Here is a 27,092-nt window from a genome sequence, read left to right on the forward strand (position 1 = left end):
CACGATACACAGTTAGCTTTCAACTAACTTCAACTAACTTTCAGCATTTTCAAACTTAAAAATCATGATCACTATTGTGAGTAGTGATATCAGCTTGAAACATAGTAAGGATAAAATCAGAATGTGCTTAAATTTAATCATATAGGGGGATGTAATGATTCTGATTTAATTCACAAAGTCTGCTAAAGAATCTACAGAGGATGAATAATACTGATAATTAAAGATGAAGAGAATTTCTCACTAAAGATATAATCAGTGAGGTTAAATGTGCTGAGCTAGACACTGCACAGACATTGTAATAAATTTCTTCAGTTTTGAAATACTGTGTTATAAAATTGGAAGCATATTGCCAATTAATTTTTTGTGCATGGGGTAATATATAAAGGGAAGGAAAACTGTAACACTGGCCTGTTTTATTTATTCTTGTGAATATGTTTGTTTCCTGCTTTCTTATGCTCAAAATTGCAGTCCTCAACAACATTAGATTCTTTTCTAAATTAATGAAAACTTTGGATTATTTTTGTTCTCTTTTCAGAAGGATGAGAAGCACCATACTGTGTTCTGTAGAGGATTTTGGTTAGAAGATGTTTTATTATACAGATTTGTATGTACATAGAAAAAAATCCAGTGACACAGCCATCAAAACAGGATCTTCAGTATAAAGTCTGAAACTCTGACCCTTAAAATCCTTAGAATTCAGGTCAGAGTTTTTCTACTGAAATTCCTTCAAAAGCAAGAATGAGATATTACTGGAGAATAAAGGCATGTGTTAAACTTAACTAAAAGATTGGAGATATTTAAGAAATTTGCAAAGTCAATCTTGGGCAGTTCACCTCCTTCCCCAGCAGAGATGTTTTTCCTACACCCAGCAAGGAAGCAAAACATTGATTCTGTAGCCAGACCACAAGACATACGTACTTCTTTTGAGCAGTAAGCTATTGGCATCATCAAAGTGAAATTTTATTACCTTTGACCATGTGGATGTAGGGCTACTTCTGAAATCCATATGCCAAAAAGTTTATGGTAAATTGGCAGCATGAGTTACTGAAACACATTTTCTAACAACTCTGAGAATGCGTAACTTATTTCCAGATTGGTGGTGTGGTATCCAATTGAGTGAATTGTCAAGAACAGTAGAGGATTTTAGAGCAGTTGAACAGCGTGAGTTCCGGTATCTCAAGAGTTACCAAGCATTGAGAAGGATTCAGGGTGTGCTGAGAAATTCAAGGGTTCTTACTTTCCAATTGCATTGCCTTTAGTGGTCAGTGTCTATATCTTGGTACAAATTGAGATGCTTCAGCCCTTCTGTCCTTTGATATTTTGAAAGAGAATATTGTTGAGAGATATTGAGTGGTGATTTGAGTGAAAACCCTGGGCAGAACAGATTTAGTCCATGTGTATGGGTAACAATTACACAAAGAACATGGAACCATTTTTTGTGAAAGACCAGCTGGCTCTGAAAATGAACTGCAGAGCTGCTTGCTAGATTCTAAGAGCATTCCATAGTGCACGAACTGTCTTTTGCTACAAATTGAGATTGTGTTGCAGAATTGTACCCACTGTTTTTAAACTTATATCAGAGTATGATTCATTCTTGGTCATTTGCTTATTAAAATAGTATTTTCTCATGGATATTGGACTTTAAAACAGTCCCATAGAAGTCTACAGAGCTTCTAAAAATGCTACTTAGTATGAGTCAGAAATACAGAAGCAGACATCCTTGTCTCAGACCCATGCTGTTGAGAAACTCAAATTATCTTGTATAATCTGAATATTTCTTCCCAAACCCAGCATCGTTCAGTGACTTGTTCCTTACTTGTATCACAACAGCAGAACACATGAAGCTGATATGTATTTAAGTTTGAGTGTCCTTGTTGTATGCCTCATAAAGAAGCCTCTTCTTTCTAATACATGCATTCACTACAAAATGTACAATCAGTCCTTCCTTCCAGTATTCTTCATTAAAACATAGACATGAAATATTGACTCTCTGAAGGCAGCTTCAAGTGTTACGTGTTTCTAGGACAAGATTTTTACTTTCTATGGTTTTTTTTAAAATCTGTCATACCGTTTTAAGAATAACCTGTTTCTCAGTGGAAATGATAAAAAAAGGTAAAATGAATTAGCCATTAGCCAAAATGAATTACTAACATTCTAAAAGTATTTACTAAGGCCTCTGTAGAGTCCTCTATAGGACTTTAGAGTATTTTATGCATTTCTTTATTCTAGTCATATGTGGGTTTCAAGTTCACAAGCTGGAATCCATGCCTAGATGTATCCAAATATTTATTTTCTATATATATATATATATATATTTAATATTTTGCATATCCCACAAGATTTGATGCTCACTTGAGTGAAAATGAAGTTAAGAAACAATTCTAGAAATGGTAGGATAGGATTTATGGAAATTTTTCATTTCTGGGACTCAACAGCATTACAAAGTTGTTCATTAATAATCCCTGAAATAAAATGTGACTGCTTGGCACTTACTAGTTTCATTGATGTACAAAAAGAAATATAAACTATCTCTTGCTCTTAATATTCTAGTGTGAGCTAGATTTTTTTTTGAAGTGAATAAAAAACCCAGAATAAAATATGGCATTACTCAATCTGGAAAGCATGAAATGACTGTTAATATCTGTGGAGTGATTATTGCGTTCGCTGCTCAGAAAGAAACTGAGGCTTGTTTTCCAGTTTTAAGTACCACAAATGTCTTCATCACATTTAAATTTTGGAGTTTGCATGCAGATGTGATCATTATGCTGTTTTGAGTCTGAGCACAAGTGTCTCACATTCATAGTCATATTGCAGATGTTACATCTCTAGCATTTCTTCTTTCAGAATTGCATTCTAAAATTCTTCTGGGAGTTTTAGCCACAGTCTTCTACCCTGTGTGTTGTAGTAGGCTGGCACACTCTCACCAAATTGTGAGTGAACTTAGCTGTCCCTTTACCTATGAAGAGCATCTTACAAAGGGCAGAAAGCAGCGAGTTATCATGTTTGTTTTCTGTACCTACATCTTGCAAAGCAGTACACACTCAAACATCTCTTAAACAACTTCAGATGTGGGAGTTTCATCAAAAGTGGTAGGATAAGAATTGGAAAAGTAAATTGTCACACTCAGAAATAGTATTGTTACAACCAAATCTCATTCACTGGTCTTCTAGTACTCAGTGCTGCAAGTAGAGTGGTTATCTGATGTGATAAAGCAATACCAGAGCTGGGACAGCTGTCATCTTGGAGATAAAGCAATCTGTCCACACCATAACTTCATAACCTGCAATAAAATCTTCCTAAATTTTAAATTCCTCTGGTGTTAGCCACAGGCAGTGCATGGACTGACTTCAGACGCTTCACTAGAGCACTCTGGCATAAAGTGTGTGCCAGCACCGTGTAGCCGAATGGGAGGCATACTGCACTGGCGCTGTTTGTACCAGCTCTGCCTTACAGGCGCCGTGACTCTAGGCAATTAACCAAAGCCTAGAGTATCAGCAATTTAAATTGAGTTTAACAACAGGAGGGGAACAAGGAGTTAACTTTGCAGCTAAAATGAAAGGAGTGCTTTAAATTCTTATCTTTGATTTTGGGAGATTGACAAGTAGTTACAACTCTCTAGGGAGGTGGTTTTGAGCAGAAGACTAAACACTGGCTGAAAGACTTCTCTTCTGAAAGAAAATTGGGAGGGAAAGAAGAAGGAAAAAAGGTTGTAAAAGGTACTTGTCTCTAGAGTCAAAATACCAGGAAGACCAAAGCTTAAAACTCAGTAAGTATCTTCTGAGCATTCATCTCCATAGTCTTAAAGAAATAACCATAGCTTGTTACACTACTGGTAGCGAAAAATACAGAAAGGCAAACCAGAACCTTACTACAATAACATAAATTTATGTGCAGATGGAATAACGGAAATCCTTTAAAATACTAAGGATATAGTAAAATAAAATCAAAATAAAATGAATGTCTCTGTTCAACACTTCTAATAATACTAATAAAGGTGCTATTCAATTTCTAGATCATTCTGTGGGGTACTGTCCTGGTTTTGCCTGCAATACATGTGCTAAATATGAATTCTAGGTTTTATAGCATCTATTCTTTTTCTTACTTCTTTTCCTGTTAATTAGTATTATATACACATAAAGAGAAAAGAAAACATACATGTTTTATTGCAGTAATTATTAAACAAACATCTCATACTGACTGAGAATGTAGTTGTTTCGTTACTTCCCTACAACCTCCAGCTGTGAGCTTTCAGTCTTATAAACTCTAAATAGTAAGCCTATCAACATGTGGCTGCTACAATAAGTGGTAGTGGTAATTGGTAATTTTACCATTTAGCTAATACTCAGTACTTTGGTACAGTGCTAGAAGCTCAGTGCTTTTTGCCTCAGCATACTATTGCGGTCTAAAACACAGTTATTAGCCATGAGTGGTGATAAAATCCTGTGCGACTTTTAATCAATTACTGCATGTGTGTATGCTAGTTCACCTGCATTGCCAAAATAGCAACTTAGAAATTAGTTTTTGCTGTTTTATCTTGGTTTTCTAGTAACTAATTTTCAGTGTTGCTTGCATAAAAAGACTGCCTGTTCAGGCCCTAAGAAGTTTGATGGCTAGTGATAAGAACAAATGCTAAGTGGCTTCCTTGTTCTTTCCATGATATAAGAAAATAATAATTTATTTCTCTGCAATGCTGTGTTTGCTTAGCATAAGACCTATTCCTAATATCATGGTAAAATTAAGTATTCTTAATGATACATGTCTACATTTTTACTTTACTCAGCATAAAATCTAAACAGTACTTTATGAATCTCAGGCAGATGACAAGTGATGTGCATGCAAGTTGACTTCACTTACAGAGACAGAAAATGTAATATTTGTCATGTGTGTGGGAAAATTTGCAAATGATCTCGTTTGCTTTGGAGTAGGAAGAGAACATGAAATGCAATAACTTATGAAGTAAAATGGCAATGAATTTAGAAAATGTGACAGTTGTTTTGGCAACATGTAAGTTTTACATTTAAGCATGTAAATAGTTCCATTACAGTTTCCTCAGTGAGCATACTCAGTATCTTTAAGCTAGAAAAATTACGTAATGAAAAACTTTTAAAGCCATTGGAAGACAATCAAGAAATAATTTTCTGCATATGATTATTTTGAACAGAATACCTCGATTTAAGAAATATGGAGGGTTTTTTCCATAATTTTTACTATTATGGGATGTTACAGAATGTTGAAAATGGACTTTGAGTGATCTTTTTCAATGTGCAGTGGTTTGAATATTACCAAGTACTGTAGAAAATAAGAAATTAATTATGAAATTTTTAAAAATCTACTCTAATTTTATGGAGTTATAAAGATCAAATTGTACCCATTTTTTGCTATAATGAATAAGTCTGCTTTCTGAAACACTTTGCAAAATCGTGTTACATAAATAATACTTTTTTTTTCCACCTTAATTGGAAAGAACTTCTATCCCATAATGAAAAAGATAGGAAAGAGTAAGATCTCAGAAGCCTTTTATAGCTAATCCAACGTACTCAGAAGAAATCACATAATTTACACTGTTACACATTGGCCTCGCATATGTTGTGTGCCAGTCAATTTAGCATTACTACAAGTTTTCCTGATATATAACAGATACACAACAGTTTCCTGACACAGAATCATTAGAAAAATAGTCCCCAAAGCTGCAGGCGGTGTATCCTAATTTTTAAACCCTTGATAGTTTCTGATGTCCTACAATAAGTTTGAAACAGGAAGCAGTAACTTACAGCTGATAGTTGGTTGCATTTTTGATTTTCATGTAGAATAAGATATTTTCTAAGGAATTTTTATCTTCTTTCCGGGAATAAAATACTTAGTGTCCAAATTTAAGCACAAAATAAGAGTGCTATGTGTGGTAGTCATTAAGTTTTCGGAAGTATTTTTTTATATTTTTATCTTGAGAAAGGTGTTTCTGTTGAGCTTCTTTAAAACTGATAGAAACATTTAAGTATGCTTGTTGTCAGTCTTTGAAGACTTCAGCAGGACATTATCTTGCAAGAACATTGTTTTGTTTCTCTTTTGAATAATGAAGTTAGTAATAGAAGCTCACATAGTCTCACTTCCTGTCTGAGCTGCTAAGCATGATCAGCAACACCCATGGAGATTTGTGAGGTACTTGCTGATAGTTTGCAAGATCTTTCAGACATTTTAATGCAGAGGGAGATTTTCAGTGTGTTCAGGCAAGAACTTCGTCATGTTTCTGCAGCTGTCATCTCCATGATGCTGACTTTCGTGCAAAGCCAGCTGCTAAATGACAAAGAGAATTAGAAACTTTTGGCCTAACTGATAATAGAAAAAGATTTTTTTTCTCTTGCTTTGTAGAAGCATAGACATTTTAGGACCAAAATTCAAGAGGTTGTTTTTTTCTCAAAGCTCTTGCTCGTGGTCTTTGAAGTTGTTACCGGGTTTTTAAAGGACAGTAAGATGTTAAGGTGGAGCTTTGGAGATAACGGTGTTTATGGAGATATACCTGCAATAGGTCATGAAGGCTTAAATGTGTCATATTAAAGGTTAAAAATCAGAAAGGATCAGCATCGGGATGCATCAAAATAAATAGTTTAGACAAAACTTTTCCAGAAGCACAATATTTCAAGCAAGAACACACACACAAAAAGCTCTCTATATATTAGCAAGATATTTTCCTCATATGCCAGAGGAGATGGAAGCAACAGAAAAGGCGAAAACAACTAACCTTTCTTTTTAGAATCCATCTTACATTTCAGTTAATGGAATAGCTTGTTGTATCACTTACTCAAAGTAGGTGCCATAATAAAATAAAACCAGAATGTTATTTAGCATGCACAGATTGATTTTTAAGTTTTTTTCAGGTACAAAACAACATTGGAATACTGAAATACTTTTGTATGGTCTGAGATCTATTGCTATGTATTTGTTTAGTGGTAGAAATTACTTCTCAATTACTGTAACATCTGACCTGTTCCCAATTGCTTCTAAAGGCTACATATAATAATCTTCATGTCTACCTCTCCAGCCTACAGGAAAAAGAGTTCAATCTCTTTTCTCTAAAAGAAATGAGTTTTGTGTTGTCGTAAAATGGATGACAGATGTTACTACTAATAAGTCCAAAGAGAAACAGTTCCATTGTTGAAATCACATATAGCCCTGGCCCTCTCAGTCAATTGCTTACATTGCTTCTGTAGCATAGGGCCTTTCCCTAAGTTTTAATTCACCACTGGACGGATTCACATCTTCTGTTACCTGTAGGAACCCAGAGTGCTGAGAATATTTCTCTGCCTGTTTTTAAGGGTTCTTACCCCCCTGAACAACACTGTTTTAGCTCAGACCTTGGAAAAAATTACCAACAGTCAGACAACAACTAGAAAATACGGTGGTGTGAATTAGGTGATAGACTACTATGTAAGATTGTCACAGGGTGAAAAATTTAGAGGTTTTGGGCTTCTCTTTGTCGTAAATAGATAAGAGTAAAAAATATCAAAATGGAGGATTGTTGTTGTTCTCTAAACCTTCTTCTCCTTCTTCTACTACTCCATATTCTGCAGTAAAAGTGGTTTGGGATGATTGGATAGAAAATTCCGCAGTTCCTGCCCGTCTTACTGAATAATTGGTAGGAAAGTGAAAATAATGTTTTTAGCAACTATTGGTTAAAATATCTTTAAAAGGCTGTGTAAATCTTGATCGGGGGCTCTCTCACTCCTGCTTTTCTGTGCTCTGTACTGTACCTGGGTCACGCTAGTGGCTCTGTTCCTCTGATAAGACTTAATAAACAACTGGAAGCATTGAAACTCAAGGAAAAGTCTCGGTTTATCTTTGAAACTCCTTGCAAGGACTTTCAGCAAATTCTCTCCCATCATGAGGGACTTGATTTATGGCACGGTTCAGTGTCAGTTACCAAGCATTGTGTTTTCTTCTTTTGTACCTTCTTCGTGCAATTTACCTGTTAAGTCTGTTGACAAAGTTGGTGTGGAGGTTTTTTGTGGTTACACTGATTTTGATGTGCTTGACATATACAATGCTATGCTAAGCTTACTCTGTCACACTACGTCTGCTCAAAGGCAGGAACTGGCTCTCTGCAGCTGTTTGACTTCATTAACTATTCTTCACAAAACAGTTTGTGATGAATTTGCAAGTAACTGACATAACATGAAACTTTCTTCTATTCTTTCTATGTTGCACTTCCTCCACCCACCTCCCGCCCCACCTGACATGATGACTCTTGGCCCTTCTGGCAATCACACTGGACTATTCAAACATTATCCCAGCCTTCATTTAGGTCTATGACTTCCAGCTACACAGAACATCTGCTTTTTATGTCCACACTAGTGAAGTATTCCACTGGAGCTTAAACATCACTGGTTTTTGTTAACTAATTATCATTTTCATTTGCAGAAATTTCTTCTACAAAAAATTAAAACAAACTAAAACAAAATTAACAAGAAACAACCAAGGCTCAGTATTTAAAAAGATCAGTAATCACTGATGATCTTTGATTGGATGTATAGAAGTTGGTGAGAAAATAAACAGAAACTGTGAAAACAAAAAGCTTGCCTATACTATACATAAAATCAGTTTAATGTTTACTATGCAAATGTTTAAAGATATTATGGACCACATTTTTATTTATAACTTAAATATAATCACCCAGACTGTAGACTAATAAATTTCAATTTATACTACCCATTGTGGATTTTGATTTCATTACCTTTTTCAGAGGTAGCACTGAATTTCATAATTATTTAAAATAATGAAAAAGTAGTTAAAATAATTATGATGCGGTTAGAGGTGTGAACCTTGATCTCAGCATGTAAAGGAGTTTTTTAAAAAAAACACTTTTTAACATTCTATGTTCCTATGCCCAGCCAAGATGCTATTTGAAATTACTGACAAAATAATTTGTGGTGGAATCAGTCAAGTAAGTTGCAGCAAGAGTTATAGCAAAGCTGAGTAAATCTGGTATTGTTCTATGTTCAACATCTTATGAATTAATTCCCACATCACTCCTCATTTACAGTTCCATGAGAAATATTAGCTGCTGTTGCTAGACAAATGTGAAAGTGTCGTGTTTAAAGTAATCTCTCTCCTTCGGTCTTCCAGAGAGCCTGCTTGAGTATGCTCCATTCAGCTCACAGGGATTCACAATACCTCTTTCAAGGCCATGTGAATATTATTGTGAAAAATGTGTTGGAGGAGCACAGGACAGGAGCAAGTTCCCTGTAGATGAGAGCGAGCGCTGCCTTGCATCATGTCTGTGCAAGCTCAAGGCAGGGCCTCTGCCATGCTTCAGAGAATGCTTCAGAGCGTGTTGAGCATTTTCTTCCACACAATAACTCACAGTACAGACATTATCTATTACCTCTAATAGCAGCACCCACTATTATATCGCGAAGCATGTTCAATCACAGACTATTTCCACTTCATCTTAGGGCAGCAGAAAAATTTCAGGTAGGACTCAAAGTCACAGGCCACAGACAGTTCTAAACATTGGATTTGGGGGACAAAATGAACCTTTGACATCATGAATCTTTTGAGTCTTTACAAGATGAAAACCTTGAAATATTGACTGCCTTAGCCACATGTATACTATAAAGTGTTAATATGAAGTTCTGTGTGACTCCATGCTCATTAGAGGTTTTTTATCAGCAGTGGTTATTGAACTTGCCAGAGGACTATGAAAAGCGGTATTTTAAGCAATTTGTGTCCTCTGCTAGAGAGAAAGCCCTTCTGTATCATTCCAGAACAGAAGTCAGTAGTGTTTTCCCCCTGCAGCATCCTCGTCTGGACAAAGAACTCCTTTTAAGTGGTGAAGCTCACCCCAAACAAAAAAAGAAATTCATACCTACTCCCTTCTCTTCTTTTTCCTACACCTGTTCTTCTCTGCTGACAGATCCCTCTTAGAAGATGGGCATCTTCTCAGTATCTGTGAGAGAAAGGGAATGTTGCCAAAGGTGGTGACACACACAAGTAGTGAGAGGGATTCTTCCTTCATATTCGAGCATATGAAGAGTGAAGTCTAGAGCACACCCATTCCCTGCATAGCCAAGCAATCAGAGAAGAGCTGCACCATCTACCCATAAAGGAACTACTTTCTTTCTTCTGTTAAAGGTTCATACAAGTTAAAAGATGCCATGTGTTTTAATATTTACCAGCACTTCAGATTCTGTCTTTTGCTTATAAATACTAGGAGTACTTGATACAAGGCATTGTTTTTTGTCTTACATCTTCCAGCGTTTTCTTATTTGATAGACACATGTTCATAGTGGAGGAAGGACTTAAAACAAGAAAAAAATCCATAAAAATGGGAAGCTACTGTGTCTATTTCTTTTTTACAATCACCTATCTGTAATCATGTAAGCATTATGGATGTTGTAAGCATGCTGTTCAGACCAATGAAGATGAATGCTGCATTGGATGTAGAAAAATGGTTCATATTTTGTATGAGTAACATTAGTACAACACTGAGTAGTACTGAATTTCAAGGGATATCTTCTTTGTCTACGTTTTTCCCGAGTTCCTTTTCTGTTCTGACAACATATCTCTTTTTTCTCCATCTCTTCAGCAATAATAGGACTTTTACTGAGTTTTTTCACACTTAGGTTTGCTATTTATTGAAATGATACAGTAACATTCACATTGTTACATCTGTAGGGGTGCATTGTTGTGCTGGGCACTAGAAAAGCAGTTGAAATGCATAGACACTATACAGTTTAATTCACTGCACCAAAAGTGCTTTCAACATCCTAACCGCATGTTAGAACTCAAGGGATACAATTTCATAACCCTTATTCCTCATTTTCTTCCTTTAAGAAGCCAAACAGTAGGTCTTTTGGGGCACCTTTCTAACCACTTACCAAAGTGAAAATAGTCCTTTTCTCTTTCTAAAATGTACAAGTTTAATGCTGATCTAGAAATGCAGAAAATAGTGTTATTCTCCTTTAAAAACAATACTTCAACAAAGTTAATGGTTTTGACAAGTTCCTTTGTCAGGTTCTTAAATTCTGCAGCTGTGACATTAATGCAGTTAGTATAGTGTATAGTTGAAAGTTTGGGCTACAGAGTATATAGGCTGAATTAAAAAACGTTGAGGAAGGTCATGGCATTGAGGGAACAATTCCTTGAAAGCTGTGTAACATCAGTAACAGAAATGGCCATGAGGAGGTAGGAGGGAGATGCAGACTATAAGGTCTGAAAACTCTGACTGCTCTTATTTCCTCTTCTCTCTCTTGCTTGTTTGAAAGCAAGAAAACAAGATGCTTCTGCCCCATTCTCAAACTGAGATGTTGGAACTTGGTTGCGATGATTTATTGCTTTATACTTAAGAGTGAGTATGAGGTAACTACTTATAGAAAGTGTCATATGTAGTTACTGGTATAAATAGCTTAACACAGGGTACTAATGAGTAGAAGGGAGAGGAAGAAAAGGAAAAGAATGCTTTTATATGTTCTGGACCAGTCAGTATATTCAGGCTGCTAACATGAAAAGTGTGGTCTGGTGTACATATGAACCTGCTGCTCATCTCATTATTTACCTCACCATAAAGCTGTATGTGATGTGAAAAAGTAAAGCTTAAAGCAAAGACTGCCTGCGCTACACTGCTGTTGTACTTTCCCCTTTATTTTTCAAACAAAAGTAAGGAGGATATAAAAGCACAATTTAGTATGTTTAAAATATTGACTAGTTAGAGCAAGTGTGCTTTTTTGTATTCCTAATCTTGATTCTTGGCAAGCCCCAATTTAACCCCGATTTAGTGTAATCTAAATCCTAACCCTGTCTGGAAACAAAGCCTTAGATCAGAAATGGTAATCATGGAAATTCATATTGCCACCCTTTGCAGTCCTCTTGTCTTTTATTCACCAGTGCAAAATATATAGTATTTTCTTTGTGAATATTTGCATATGGAAATATGTGGGATGCTGTATCCTCTTTGTTTCAGGAGTTTAGCATTTATTTTCCTAAGTGTGTGACACCCTGCACTTAAAACACCACATTCTCTGCCTTTGTTTCATTATCTCAGACTCTGAGTCCTCTCCTTGTGTTAGATAAGGAACATCTGGTAGGGATGCTTGGATTCCCTACCTTTTCTTTTTTCTTTTTTTTAGGACACAGCTTTTTTGTATTTCCTGTTAAAGTCCAAATAAACAGAACAGACCGACATCCAAAAGTTCAATTGTAACCAAATTTGGGCACATTGATGTTCAGATTATATGCTCTGCTCTAAGCTACGAAACTCCTGTGTACAAATCTGAGAATAAACCATTATTTTGAGGCTTGTGTTTTTATATGAGTGATGACTCTACAGATGTTAATTCTTGTTGTTCAGAATGTCATTGTTGAAGCAGAGTGAGGGGTATTTCATTGTTCGTGTGAATGAGATAGGTCATTTTGGGAAAAGCTTGCTGTGTGCAGTCTAATTTTGCAGATTTTGAGAACTGCTGAAAGGTGCAAATTCCTTTTTCCATTTTCATGTCCTTATGAAGATATCTAATTTCAAACGCTCAGCGCACTCATTTGTTAAAACAGAGAACTTATTTAAAGCTAAATGCTAATAACAATGAGTTAACTGACTTAATGCAATGTGAAATTGCTGCTTCAATATTCATACAAATGATAATTCAGTATAAGTGGCTCTATGTTCTGTTATATAGACATTACTTTGCAATTTGCAGGGTAATTGCATACAGAGCTACTAAACAAATTTGTTTTCTTTTGTATTAAAAGTGCTTTGCACATCTCTTCAGTCTCTTCAGTATATGAAGGTATTTTGAAATGTGTGGGTTTTGATGGGATGGTATGGACAGCTGTTCTTACGTTTAATTTTTACTGATCATCTTATCAATGTCTAATTCACTTTCCTTTTGTGGTAAAATTGTATGAAATTAAAGAGAACTCCCAACCAATGCCGAGGTCTATTATTCTAGGGTAGCCATTACCCTGGCTTTACTGATGTACAGGACCACGAAGAAGAGGTATCCATCTCTATATAGCAACTTTGAACAAAGGATCCCACAAAATAATTTATTGTGTGCTCATAATTACTTCTATTTGCCAAAATTTGCCTTGTAAAATGTTTCAATATGAATAATGTTTATGAACTGGCACTTCTCTGATGCTTTATATCTTTTAAATCCAATTTAATTTTTATGTATAATTAGAATTGGCTCCAGTTTTATTTTTCAATTCCTTTATATGCATAGTTCTTCAATAATAGCACAGAATATCAACTTCACTGCAAAATGGTGATTTTCGTTCCTCCCCTAGTCCCTTTGATTTTACTGTTCTCAATCCTGCATTCAGTTCAGTAGGAAGAAGAATGATTTTGAATAATACGGTCATGATGTCAAAACAGTGCAAATTATATGCTGCTGCCATCTGGAATAGTGAAAATAAAAGCTTTATTTACACTGTTCTTTGAAATAATAAACTTTATTGTGGCAGTTTATCTTCAGTATCTATAATGTATTCTGAGAATGCTCCATGTGTGCCTTTTTATTCTGTGAGCTACAGAATGACTAAAATTTGCCTGTGGCAAACCTATCTGTGAATCTTGAAATAGATTTACTTTCTTTTCTTCCTGAATAGAGTGGAGAACCACCTTCCATTGCACAGTAAGAATAATTGGTTCACATAAGCAGTATTTTTAAGAGGCACAGTCAAACACTCTGAATATGTATTTTAGTTAGGCAGATTATACATATTTAACTACAAGTCAATATTTTATTCTACATATGAATATGAACTCTAGATTCATATTCTGGAACCTGGGTGTTTCAATGGTGAAAATAGTTAATGTGAAATTAAATACTTAACAAACGTATTAGCCAGTTTTCTTGACAACTGTCTGGCCTTGAGCCCTGATGCTATTACCTTGCCTTTGTACTCCATAACCCAAAACCCAAAAAAAAAAAAAAAAAGTAATAACGATTTGCTTTGGATACTTCACATTTGTACTTCATATCCATATCATAGTAATGTCATCATACTGGACTGTAACTCAGAAGGCTATTCACACTATTCAGTCTTTCCTGTTAAAACATGATGGTGATTGCCAGAGTGATTCAGTAAGGTAGCTATGCAAAATTTAAGACTTCTAGCTAACACTCTTCTTGCTGCCAGTAGGGCCTACACATGATCTGAAAGTAACCTTTTACAGAAAAAGTAGCCAGAATGTTAAGAAGCTGTTGCACAAATCCTGGATAAATATCGCCATTTTCCTCTTTCTTTAGCTGTGTTGTATATAAGACATGCAGGTTTACCACATAGGATCAAAGCCATTGTACTGAAATCCTCTTCTTTCTTTGGCTCCAGCTTTTGTGTATGCGTAGTCTTGACAGTACACCTTCAAACATAGCTTGGGAAGTTCCTGAAATCTTATGAAATAATTATGTAATTTAAAAAAAAACAGATTGCTGCAGCACATTTTTTAAGATGAGAGGAAACAGAGTTGAGTGATGAGCAGAACAGGGTTTATAATATATAGTTGTGGCACAGCTATGCTTTTTTCTGTCAATACCACTTAAAAGTAAATATGGTTTGTTTGGTAGAGCATAATTTTAACTCATGGCTATTTTCAAGATACTACTCCATCAAAATTACTGTTCACACAAAAACACTGAGTTTGAGTCTCTACCCTAAATGCTGCTGCATTTATGAACGCAAGCTCACCTCTAGGACAAATACAGCAGCACGTAAAATTACATATTTTACATTTGTTTTAGGTATAGTTATATTGAAATCTGAATGTAAAGGCTAATGTGCTTTTTCCAAACAAGTTTCTTGGAAGGGAAGCAGTTATTAAACTGGCAGCAAGGACATTGTTTACAGAACATGGAATCACAGAATCATGAAATGGCATGTGTTGGAAGGTACCTTAAAGATCATCTATTTCCAAACTCTCTGGAACAGACAGGGATACCTTCCACTAGGGCAGGTTGCTCAGAGCCCTATCCAACCTGAGCTTGAACACTTCCATGCCAGGTTCAATTCCAGCTTCACCTAGGCCTTCGTGACCTCATCCCTACACAACCATACTTCATCTCTCTACTCTTCTCAGGTCTCCGCCCATCCTAGCTTCAACTGCCTGTGCATTTGCTTCTTTCTCTTAAGTCTGTGCAGCAGTTCCCTACTCAGCCCTGCCATTCTCTTGCCTTCCTTGCCCAGTTTCTTGCTCCTGGGGATTGCCAGCTCTTGCACTCTGTGGAAGACTTCCTTAAACATCTGCCAGCTCTGTTCCACTCCCTTGTCCCTGAGAGAAGTCTCCCAGTGGATCCCACTGGTTATCTCCTTGAAGAGTTGGAAGTCTGCTTTCCTAAAGTTAAGGGGCGTAACTTTGTTCCTCACCTGGCCCATATTCCTCAGGACTCCAAACTCCACCAATGCATGATTGCTGCAGCCCAGGCTCCCTCCAATCTTGATGTTCAGGATTAGCTCACTTACGCTGGTGCCCATAACATCCCGAATTTTATCCCCTGTGGGCTGCTGTCTATTCCCTGGCTCAAGAAGTTATCCCTCATGCTTTCCAAGAGTCTCCTGGCTTGCCTGCAGCTTTCTGTGCTGCTCTCCCAGCAGATTTTGGGATGGTTGAGGTGCCCCAGCAGGAAAAGAGCCTGCGAGCATGATGCCTCCTGTAGCTGGAACAAGAAGGCTTCATCAATAGGCTCCCTTTGATCAGGGTTCTGTACTTAAAACCATCCACAACGTTCCCTTTGTTGCCTCGGTCCCTGATTCTTACCCACAGGCTTTTGACCTGCTCATGGCTGTTCTTCAGAGACAGCTCTTCACACTCAGTCTACCTCCTGATGTAGAGGGCAAGCCCTCTGCCTCTCTCTTTCCTCACCTGTCTCTTCTGGAGAGCCTGTAGCCATCGACAGTCACACTTCAGTCACATCCCACCAAGTTTCAGTAATGGCAAGGTCACAACTTTCTAGTGGCACAGTGGCTTCCAGCTTCTGTTTGTTTTCCATTCTGTGTGCATTGGTGAGCAATGTCAAAAAAAATTGAATATACAGAGAGTTCAGAAATACTATGAACCATGATACTAAGCAAGGCAAGGTCATTTTGTAACATTCTCTCATAAGGACTCATCTTGTAACCTCTCTTTGTAATTGTCTTCTATGTTGTTCAGATTGTACACTAAAAAATAACTTTTGTGGAGTTTATGCAGCAGTTGGAAATTATATTAATGCAGTACTAAATGCACTCTTTTAATGCCAGTAATGAAATTCAGCACCTTTAAGACACCTAACAAATTCAAAGAATGTGCCCTATTTCTAAATCCCTTGTATCTGTCATCCTAAACAAAATACGTATTACATGTATAAGTCACTAAGCCACAAGGACAGAGGAATCTGACCTTTAATGGCCTCTCAAAATGACAGTACCAAATGGCTTTGAGAAGGTCACATCTGATTTAAATTGTTGATGAATTGCAAACTAATTGACTAGAACTGAATATTACGTGGGAAGAGCAGTTTAGAGCCTAATGAGCATATTACTGATCAGTAAAAAATATTTTTCTTGCCACCTCACGTGGAATTGTAGAGGTACCAATATATAAAAATTTTGTAATAGTTACTTTTCTCTTACTGTGGCTGAGATGCAGTTGTTCAATGATTTGATGCTCAGCTTTGTTTCATAGAGTGTTTGATGATCTGTCAAACCTGGTATCACTAAAGTGTAAAGACAGTTTTGTACAAATCATGAATAAACTTACAGAAAAAAAGGTAATTAACATCTTAAAAATTAAATCCACTGTGATAAGCCCTCCAATTAGAGGTTTCATTATTTCCCTGGTCCATTTGATGTAGAATATCTGGGTTTATTGCCAAATACCTGAAAGCCAGGTTGGATACAAGCCACAACTGTCAAAAATATAACAGTTCTGGGTATTTGAATGTTACATTGTGATGTTTCTCATGAAAATTTCATGAAGAGCGTTCATTCAAAGAGATTCTATGTGTAAGGCAGATGGATAGAATTAAATTGCCCTTATTAAAAATAAGAAAGGGAGGCTCTTTAGTACTCTATCCTATTAACGTTAAAGTTAGATTATCTTTGTTGTACACTTAGGTATTTGCAAAAGGGACTCTAGGGTTTTCTGTATAAGCCAAGTAGGAAAGGTCAGGTCATAAAAATCCTGTTCTGTGTCACAAGTCAGATCTTGTCAGCTAATACCAAAGCAAAGACTTTGTGTTTATAAGCAGACATGAAACATCGCTTTCTTTGGGAAGAGCCTATGGCTGGTGAATGATTTGACATTTATCAGCCGATTGGTAGAAATCCCAGTTCTGAAGAGTCACAGAAGCTTGCCAGAGAGTTGTGTTCACTGTACCAAGGCCCTGGGATGATCAGTGAATTAGGGGTGGAGATTATTTTTCCTCTGTTCTTCCAGTTGCAGGTAGTAACATTGAAAGAAGCAGATGGACCCACATGGTTTCATGACTAGTGTCATCACCAAAACGTTGGTTTCTTTGATAATGGGACGGCCTACATGGCACTAGGCTTGCTGAATGCAGATGGGATTCAGTTCTCTCAAAGGGGGAAGAGGTTTTTTGATCAAGGGCTAGCAGGCCTTATTGGTAGGGCTTTAAATTAGATACAACAGGGGAGGGAGATATCATTAGGTTTAATAATGATAAGGTGTGGGACAACCTGCATTCCCACACATACTAGTTAGACAGCTGAGCCAGAAAGAGATGTTCACAGCCTAGAGAGGGTATGCAGGTCAGCAGCAGAGCACCTGAGGGACCAGCACCAAGACATTCCAGCCACACCACACAGAAAGTCAGCTTCATTGGGGAGCAACTTAAAACACTTTTGTGCTAACACATGCGGGATGGGGAATAAACAGGTGGTATTAGAGGTGTGTGGATGCCTGCAGGGCTATGGCCTTAATTGGCGTCACGGAAACACAGGGATGTCTCCAATGACTAGCATGTTGGAATGAAAGAATGCAGCCACTACACATCATATTTGAAAATTCATGGCAGTCCAGTGAAGTTCCCACTGACAGGAAAGGGGAAAACATGACCCCCCATTCTAAAAAGGGAATTAAGGAAGACCCAGACACTTGGTCTGCAGGCCAGACAATCTCACCTCAGTGCCTGGCAAGATCATGCAGCAGATCCTCTTGGTAACTGTGCTAAGAGACACTGAAAATCATGAGGTGATTGGTGACAGCCAACATGGCTTCACTAAAGGCAAATCATGCCTGACAAATTTGGTGACCTTCTACAATTGGGTTACAGCAGTGGTGGACGAGGAAGGACAGCAGAAATCATCTGTATGGATTTGTAGAAAGCATTTGACACTCTCCTAAACATCATCCTTGTCTCTAAACTGGAGAGGTGTGAATTTTGACAAGTGGACTGCTTGGTGGATAAGAAATGGGTTGGATGGTTGCACTCCTAGAGTTGCAGTCAACAGCTCAATGTCTAGTTAGAAAGTAGTGACAACTGGAGATCCTCAGGGATTTGTACTGGGACCAGTGCTACTTGGCATCTTTGTCAGTAATATGGGCAGTGGGATTGAGCGCACCCTTAGCAAGTTTGCCAATGACACCAAGCTGTGTGGTGTGGTCAACACACTTAAGGACATGGATTGGACTTAGCAGGCTTGAGAGGTGGGCCCATGGGAACCTGAGGAAGTGCAACAAGGCCAAGTAAAAGGTTCTGTACCTGTGTTGGAGTAATTCCAAGCAAAAATACAGACTTAGTGGCAAATGAATCAAGACTTCCTCAGGGGAGAAAGACTGGGTTGTTTGTGGATGAAAAGTTTGATATGACCCTGCAATGTGCACTTGCAGCCCAGAAAGCCAGCCGCATCCTGGGCTTCATCAAAAGAGATGTGTCCAGGAGCTCAAGGGATATGCTTATACTCTCTTCTTTTTTTGTGAGACTCCCACCTGAAGTACCGCGTCCAGGTCTGGGGCCTCCAACACAAGAAAGACTTTGTCCAGTTAGAATGAGTCCAGTGGAGAGCCACAAGTTGATCAGAGGTCTGGAATACCTCTTCTACAAAGAGAAGCTGAGAGAGTTGGAGCTGTTCAGACTGGAGAGGAAAAAGATCTGAAACCCTTATACTGGGTTTTCCAGTACCTAAAGGGGGCTACAAAAAGGCTGGAGAGGGGCTTTTCAAAAGGGATAGGAAAAGGGAGATTTGCCTTTTCCTAGGCTGAAGGAGGGTAGGTTTTGATTAGATCTTAGGAAGAAAAGCTTTACTGTGAGGGTGGTGGGCACTGTAACAGGTTGCTCAGAGAAATTGTGGATCCCCCATCCCTGAAGGTGTACAAGACCAGGTTGGATGTATCTCTGAGTAACTTGGTCTAGTGGAAGAGGTTCCTGTCCATGGCAAATGGTTTGAAAGTAGATGACCTTTAAGGTCCTAAACTATTCTGTAATTTTATGGTTATCTATGTGCACTTATATTGCAAGCAATTAAGTAGCTTATGGGCAACATCACGCTCCAGGAACTGCAAAGATCCGTAGGCTGTACTTGCTTGCTATACATTTTTCAGAAAATTCTGAAGACTTATCTGACCTATTTGAAAATATGACACTTCTTAATGATGAGAGTTCATGTTGAACAATTTATCCTGTTAGTTTTATGCCCTAATAATTTGCATGTCAGTAATGACTAGTCGAGACATTTAATAACGTGTCTTATAGTTAGTGTGGATCCTCTTTCTTTGATTATTTTTGATTTTCATTTTTGAATGGAAGTAATACTATTTTGCAATAAAAAGACTTTTGCCATTGTAATGGAAATGAGGAGCAAGATTGTGTATTTCAAACAGATTCTTTTAGCTGTGCTAACTTGATTTCTGAGAAATTTCCTGATCCTACTGTGCTTCCAGAGTTACTTGCTAGCAGGTGTCATATTATGAAGGGCAATGACTCTTGTACAGTATTTTTTAATATTTCAGTATTAGCCACACTAACGTGAGGATTTTTGGCCATATCTGAGTGTTTTAATAGACACTGTTGTATCTATTCAACATCGTTATGAGTATCTTGCAACTTCAACTTTGCTATCCACATAGCTCCAGTATTTAGAATTTCTCAGCGTTTTGCAATCATACAATGCATTCATCTTCACAGCACTTCCCTGTAGCAGTAAAGCACTATATTGTCCATCTTACAGATGGAAAATTGAAGCACAGAGGCAGTAGATGTTAAGAGCAACAGCAGATAAGTAATAATGATTGAAGCAAGAAACACCACTTGGGTCTTCTGAGTCACTGGCCAGATCTTATACTGCATGATCACCCCTCCTTATATACTTCTCTTGTGTAAAGAGAAGGGGTTTTCCCTATTGTTGAAAGACATGGTAATTCAATATTTCACATAAAACAGTAAGGACTCTTGCAAGCAGGGTAACATCAGTGTTGTACGCTACCAAATTATGAGTTTAAGGTTGCCTGCTAAGTAGTGCATCTGTTCTGATTTCATAAGTATGAAGTTTGTAACCATTTTTTATGAACTTGTAATTTTGTATCAGTATTTTGATCAATGTAAGTTAACCAAAAATGCTTCCTGGGTATCAGGTTTTTTCAATCAGTTCCTTATGTACAAACAATTAGATGATCACTGAACGTTAAGCAGGATGGTGATTTGGGCTTTCATGCAGTGCTACACAACTAACATGAAATCCCTCAATTTATACATTTCTTTTTCAGAGGATCAAATCCCTCGAGGTTTTCCAACCATTGATATGGGCCCACAGCTGAAGGTGGTTGAACGAACTCGTACAGCTACCATGTTATGTGCAGCCAGTGGCAATCCTGATCCTGAAATAACTTGGTTCAAAGATTTCTTACCTGTTGACACAAGCAACAACAATGGCCGCATCAAGCAGCTACGCTCAGGTAGGGTCTTGTTACTGTTTCCACCGAAGCCCAGAGTTGTTCTCTCTCACTTTTTCTTTCTTTCCTTTCTCTTCCTTTTTTAAAAATTTTTATTTATAGGTAATAATTTCTCTTTCTCCTCTCCTTTTCTGTGTTACTGAGTGTGTTGTCCATGTCTGTGATGTTGTCATAGCTTTCTATAGAGTCTGTCTCTATGTGTTTTGCAGCTTCTGTTTACTCCACATTGCTCACTGCTGTGACTGTATTTTTTGATAATTTTTTTCTTTACTGCTTTTTGCAGTACTTGATGGATCCATTTTCTCCTCTTTCTTTCTTCTTTCCTTTTAATTTTTTTTAACAAATTTATTTCAACATTGGACTTCATTCAGAAATTGCAAGGAGTACCAATGGTTATATTCATCAAAACCAAAACCTGCATTAGACACTTCAATTAAAACCTAAAATGTGTTTTGTGCTGTCTTTTCCACATTTAACTTCACCAAAGATTAGCCAGTTTGGACACATCTTCTTTCCTCTCACAAATACATAAAGCACAGTACTTCTTCCCATGCAGATTTATACCTGAAAAAAAAAAGGAAAAGAAATCTTTGGGTAATCTGTGAAATAAAGTTGGGGTTTTTTTGCTGGCTGAGCATTTTTCCAACACATTTAGCCACAGTAGTGTGCGCCCACGCTAAAGCTTTATGAATCCTATATTTTCTGGATCTACAGAAGTCTGCTTTTGGTGTAGATTCCAGCTTTTGCTGCTCTCTCTCTCTCTTTGCCCCTTGCACCTCCCTAGCAGTTCTCTCACTCTCCTCCTGCCCTAGTTTATTCTTTTGCTCTCTTTAGACTAAAAACAGAAAAAAACAAAAAAAACCCAAAATTTAAATTTATCAAGTTTAAAACTTATCCCAAAGTAAGATCATTGGGATATAATGAGCTTCTTTCTTTGACAATTGTAGTAGATATCGTTGTGGAATCTAAGTTGTTTAATCACGTGTCTTCCCAGAATTCTCAGCTTTTGACCTGTCCTGTGATGTTAAATCGTCTTGTTAACTGACTTTTTGCTTGTTGTCAGCAGAACTGTGTAAATTAACCTTCTGTTAATGTAAATTAAGATTTTTTCACATGTGACATAGATGATTTAGTATATAAAGCTTTAACTGAAAACTTTGTACCAAATTATAAGGAATATAATAATATTTTTATGCTGTCTTTCTTCTCTCCGTATTTAAATCTCCAGAATCTATTGGTAAGTGCTTAGTTCTGAAGCGCACTTCACCCCCACTAATTTCCATATTCAGAATATTATGATTATTATGATTATGATAATTATTATATGATTAGTATTATTATTATTCTTAAAATGCATGGCATGCATTTTACTAACAGTCAGTGTAGTCACCAGATCCCTGTAGTGGCGCACACGCACACCTCCACAGAAATGTTGTCTTATCAGTCATAGCAACACCTAAAAGAAACAGTACACATGTATCACATAGATCTAGAATAGTAAATGCCATAATCCAGCCTAAACTACAGTGTTTGTTTTGAGATAGACTTCAGTGTATCTTCTTTTTATATATATATAGATATATATATATATATTTAAATAGAATTTCCAATATTTTCCTAAAATATGTCATAAGTACAGTTTTGTAAAGTTTCCTTTAAGTATTTGAGGCATATTTGATACATATCTAACCCTATATAACCAAACGTCTAAGAACTCAGATGCTACTCTGAGAATGGCAGTGCAGCCAATTATAGCCTTTTTGCCCTTTGTGGTACAATGCAACTTGCTTTTATAACCTGATAATACTATCTAATATATTCCTGTTTTAACAGTATAGTAATTCAAGTTTCTCTTAAGACCTTATTTAATTCTGTAAATCTAATTTGATTCTTCTTCCAAAGCCCTAGCCTCCTTCTTCTCGTACTAATGCTTCTTCTTTCTAATCTTATTTGCATTCATATTATCCACCCAGGTGGTACACCAATAAGAGGTAAGAGTGCTGAACTAACGTTCACAGAATGATCTTACTCATTCTTTCTGTCTTTTCATCCCTCTCATCTTTGTCCTGTTTTTGGTTTTGTTTTGTTTTGTTTTCCTTAAGGAAAAAACAAAACCAAACAAAAACCCACAGAAATGTCCATCATCTGATTTTATTTTTCCTTTGTCCTGTTTGGTTATGATCAGTGACTCTCATGTTGTGACCTTTCTTTCTTCACATTGCCTTTTCCTTTTCCCTTTTTGTTTGTTCATTTAAAAAAAAAAAAAAAAAAAAAAATTGTGATATGCTTCAAAGAAAGCATATCCAGGTCTCCTGGCCATAGCCCAGTCACAGCGTACCATTTGTCCCTCTTTTTTATTTTTCTTCTTCTTCTTCTCCTTTTTCTTCTTCTTCTTTTTCTTCTTTTTTCTTTTTCTTCTTTTTTTTTTCTTCTTTTTTTTCCTTCCTCTTTTTTTTTTTTGTCCAACTGGAGCAAAAAAAGATCATTTTTTTTCTTCCTTAGCTGTTCTTGTCCTGGACCAAAGCCAAGATGGTCTGGAGAACAGTAGCAGACATGCAGAAGACAACATGGACTATCTTCTTTTTGTCTTATCTTTCATAAAAGGTTTTTGTTTTTGTTCTTCTTCAATCCTTTTTTTTCTTTAACTTCATAAAATTGAAAATTATGTATTCCCCCTAAAAGAATTACAGTAATGTTTTTTTCCCTTTATTGTGGTTTTGCCTTTTTTTTTTTTTTTTTTTTTTTGGGGTCGTTGTTGTAGTTTTCTTTTTCTTGGAATTCTCTTACCTCTGGATTTTTGGATCTTCTAATCTACAGGCTTTGGAAATGAAAGGTTACTGACTCATTATTCTTGGTGGTATGGTATTGTTGGTTTTTGATACTCTAGCAAAACTGTTCACTTCTTTTGTAATTCTTGTTTTGTATTTTTCTTGGGTTTTGTGACACCACACTGCTAATCCCACTTGTGGATTTTGTTGGGTGTCTCGGGGGGGCCCTTCTGCGGTCCTCAGCAGTGGTTGGTTGGTTCTTCCTTGTTGGCGCAGACCATGCTTTTGAACTTTTTTGTCTTCTAATTCAAATGCTCTTTGTTTTTCAGCAAACGTACTTTAAGATTGTAAGTTGTGGAAAACTGTCTTTCTTTTCTTATCAATCTGCATGTCTTAAAGGAGCTTTATTTCTTTAAAATAATATTTTGATAATTGTAAATGACTAATACAATTTCTTTTTTTTCACTTCAAGCAGCCTTTTTGTTCTTGCTGCGCATTTTTGGCTTTCTTCCGCAGAAGATTTCTTGAAGTCTGTCCTGCTTTTTTACGAGTACCACCTTTTGTGCTACTTTTGTTACTAGATTGAAACAATGAAATAAAAATTTAAAAAATTATAATGACCCAACTACTTAATCTCCACTGTTTTATTCAAAAGCCATTCTTCCTTGAAGCAGTCTCACCCATCTTCATTTAATGGTTTAGGAAAGAGTATTGTTTAGAGAGGGTTTTATTTTTTTTTTTGCCAAATGCTAATTGTTTTCCTGTGCTAGCACTGATGATGTGAAAAAAATAATCTCTGTTTTTTTCATTGCATCATTTTCTGTCTGTGCACCTTAGCAAGAAAATGAATCGACGTTGAGTGGACCTTCGCATACAAGCTTTTCATATTGTTGAGAGGTGTATTGTTATGGATATAAAAAAGCCTTCTCTGACCCTCTCTTTGGCAATGTATTTTATATTCATACAGGTGCTCTCCAAATTGAACTGAGTGAAGAATCTGACCAAGGCAAATATGAGTGTGTTGCAACCAACAGTGCGGGTACACGCTATTCTGCCCCTGCCAATCTATATGTCAGAGGTAGGAATGACATAACCCTGACATCCACTGTTCGTGCAGGTTCAGGGCTAAGATACTCTCAGGATCTATACAGTTACCACTGTAATAATCAAAATGCCATGGTAAACGTGTCAATTGTAAAATGAATTTTAAACTGTAGAGAAAAGGCTTGGGGTTTATTTTGTTCTTTTAAAGCACTCTTGAGTCCAGTGTATCCTGTGGGTTAAGGTTTGTAAGTATATTTATATTTTTACATTTTAACTTCTATTTTTTCCTGCATTAAGTTAAATTGTGCTTTGCATTTATTTTCTTTTATTGGTTTTGTTTTGTTTTGCTTTTCTTTTCAAACTCCTGAAGTGACTGCTCTGTGTGCCACTAATCAGCTGAGTGTAACCCCAAGGCATTGAGGTGTATGCCTACCTGACCTCTGCTGTCTAACTGCAAAGGAAAGGCTTCTAACTTTATAACATTTTGTATGCAGAGCACAACTGTATTTTCTTATTTTCTCTTTCTTCTTAATATAGATGTATGTGTGTGTGTATATATATATATATATATATTTAGTGTAAGACTTGTGAGTGAAGTGTAGTCCTTTAGAAAGATAGTGGTCAATTGGCTGTATTACTTTAAGAAAATATCTCTGTGTATGACAGGTATGACTAATAATAAAACCATTTTATTCTTCTATACAGCATTAAAAATGGTTATTAACCTACTGAAATATTTTTTTAGTTCGACTAGAATGAAGGGCTTTGTTTCAGGCAGTATTTCCTATGTCTGATTGATGTAGATTTCTGTATAATGAAGCCTATTACATACATACATACATATGTGTGTATATATATGTGTGTGTGTGTGTCTACAGTAAAAGGGGATGGGGGGGGGAAACAGGAATGAAAACATAAACAGCTGTAAATCTTACTGTAGGATGGATGACCTTACAAAAAATGCCTAGCTTGATTTTGAAATTTTTTTAGAGCTGATTTTTTTATCAACCTGGTATGTTTTCATATGGTGTTACTCTTTTGTCTAATTAAAAAAGAAAAGAAAGGAAAACCTTTCATAGTTATGACATCCATAGAAAGTTATTTGATCTTTTATTTTCTTTCTCTTCTCCTCCAACATACTGACTTTCCTATACTGCATGAGGCATGTATACCTTTATATCCAAAGGAAAATTTCAAAATTATGCTAGCTATTGTTTCCGTTGTAGCTGTGGAAAATGCTAACTTTTCAAGATGAGGTAGGAAGGTTTAATTAGAGCAAGTAGAGATGTTCAAGTAGCAGTTGAAAGCCTTGATACGGCCTTTTTACTCTCTCTGTGTTTCCCTTGTTTTTCTCCTTTCCTCATTTCATTGTGTTCTGCATCAAACCCCCTACATCCCTCAGAGCTGCGAGAAGGTTGGTGTGTTTTTTACTTTTTACCCACCTTACAAAACTATTAATTAAACCAATAAAAAAGAATACAAATGAAATGAATGTAGCTACATTGTGGCATTTTTTAAGTTAATGTTATGTTTAAGCAGAGAATGCCCTGGTCATGGCTTTTGATGAGTGCTGGTATCTAACTGTTGTGCATGATAAGAGAGAATGAACCTGGATGCATGGCTATCTCTTTAACTTTTAATACTAACGTCTACTAAACTTGGTCAGTGTTCCTGCTTTTTCTTCCCTTTTAATTTCTTGTTTATACTGATGCCTGCTTTTCAAGGAATGGTTTCAGTAGTTGCTTTTCTAAATAGCCCACGCATGAAGACTAAACTCTCCTTTGTCTATAAGGATTTTGTTCAACACAAGAAGTTGCTCATTGCTTGCTGTTTGCTTTGTGTGGCCTCTGTGAACTGGCCATTTATGGATTGTTTTGCTCTCTGCTTGTTCCCCTTCTGCCTGTCATTCACTCATGAGGCCATTGCAGTTAAGTCCCTCCTGAATCCATAGAAGATCATGGAAATTTAATCAAACCCAGTGGAAAGGTTTCAGATTAATATAGTTTCCTGATTTTTTTTGTTGTTTTTAAACTCACTCATAGTCTTATTTTACTTCTAATTTTTTGCTGAATTAAAACTGTGTTTAATGATTAGCCTCTATTAAGGCCAAATAAATACAGTTTCGAGTACACCATCCAGTGAAAGGCCTAAATACAAACCTACCTCTCTCAGCTACCTCTATCGCTTCCACCTCCTACACACATGTGCACACCACTGAGAATATTTGAAGCAGGAACACTGATCTGTTATTGCCTGGTAATTTTCTCGGTGTTATGTTTGCTTAAATATTAACTACTCTGTTAGTGGAATGTACTGCTGTGTGTTTAAGGTTGCCACCCCTTGCTATCAATACAGAAATGTCTAATAATATTAATCCTTATTTTGTTTTCCCTTAACTGTGA

General features: G+C 36.6%; 1 protein-coding gene across 50 annotated transcripts in view; it reads left to right on the forward strand.

The window, feature by feature from the left end:
* The window catches only part of PTPRD (protein tyrosine phosphatase receptor type D), a 1,183,457-nt gene that overhangs the window by 1,020,101 nt on the left and 136,264 nt on the right, over positions 1-27,092 (forward strand). For 24 of the 50 annotated variants that reach the window (XM_048291456.1, XM_048291457.1, XM_048291455.1 and 21 more), the window contains 5 exons: positions 20,693-20,881; positions 22,107-22,115; positions 22,852-22,869; positions 24,614-24,724; positions 26,093-26,104. In XM_048291456.1, coding sequence (XP_048147413.1) covers positions 20,693-20,881; positions 22,107-22,115; positions 22,852-22,869; positions 24,614-24,724; positions 26,093-26,104 — 339 coding nt within the window. The remainder of the gene's footprint in view (positions 1-20,692; positions 20,882-22,106; positions 22,116-22,851; positions 22,870-24,613; positions 24,725-26,092; positions 26,105-27,092) is intronic. The other 26 variants (XM_048291483.1, XM_048291476.1, XM_048291475.1 and 23 more) reach the window with 5 other exon arrangements.

Source organism: Corvus hawaiiensis, chromosome Z (assembly GCF_020740725.1).
Source record: "Corvus hawaiiensis isolate bCorHaw1 chromosome Z, bCorHaw1.pri.cur, whole genome shotgun sequence".
NCBI classification, from domain to species: domain Eukaryota; kingdom Metazoa; phylum Chordata; class Aves; order Passeriformes; family Corvidae; genus Corvus; species Corvus hawaiiensis.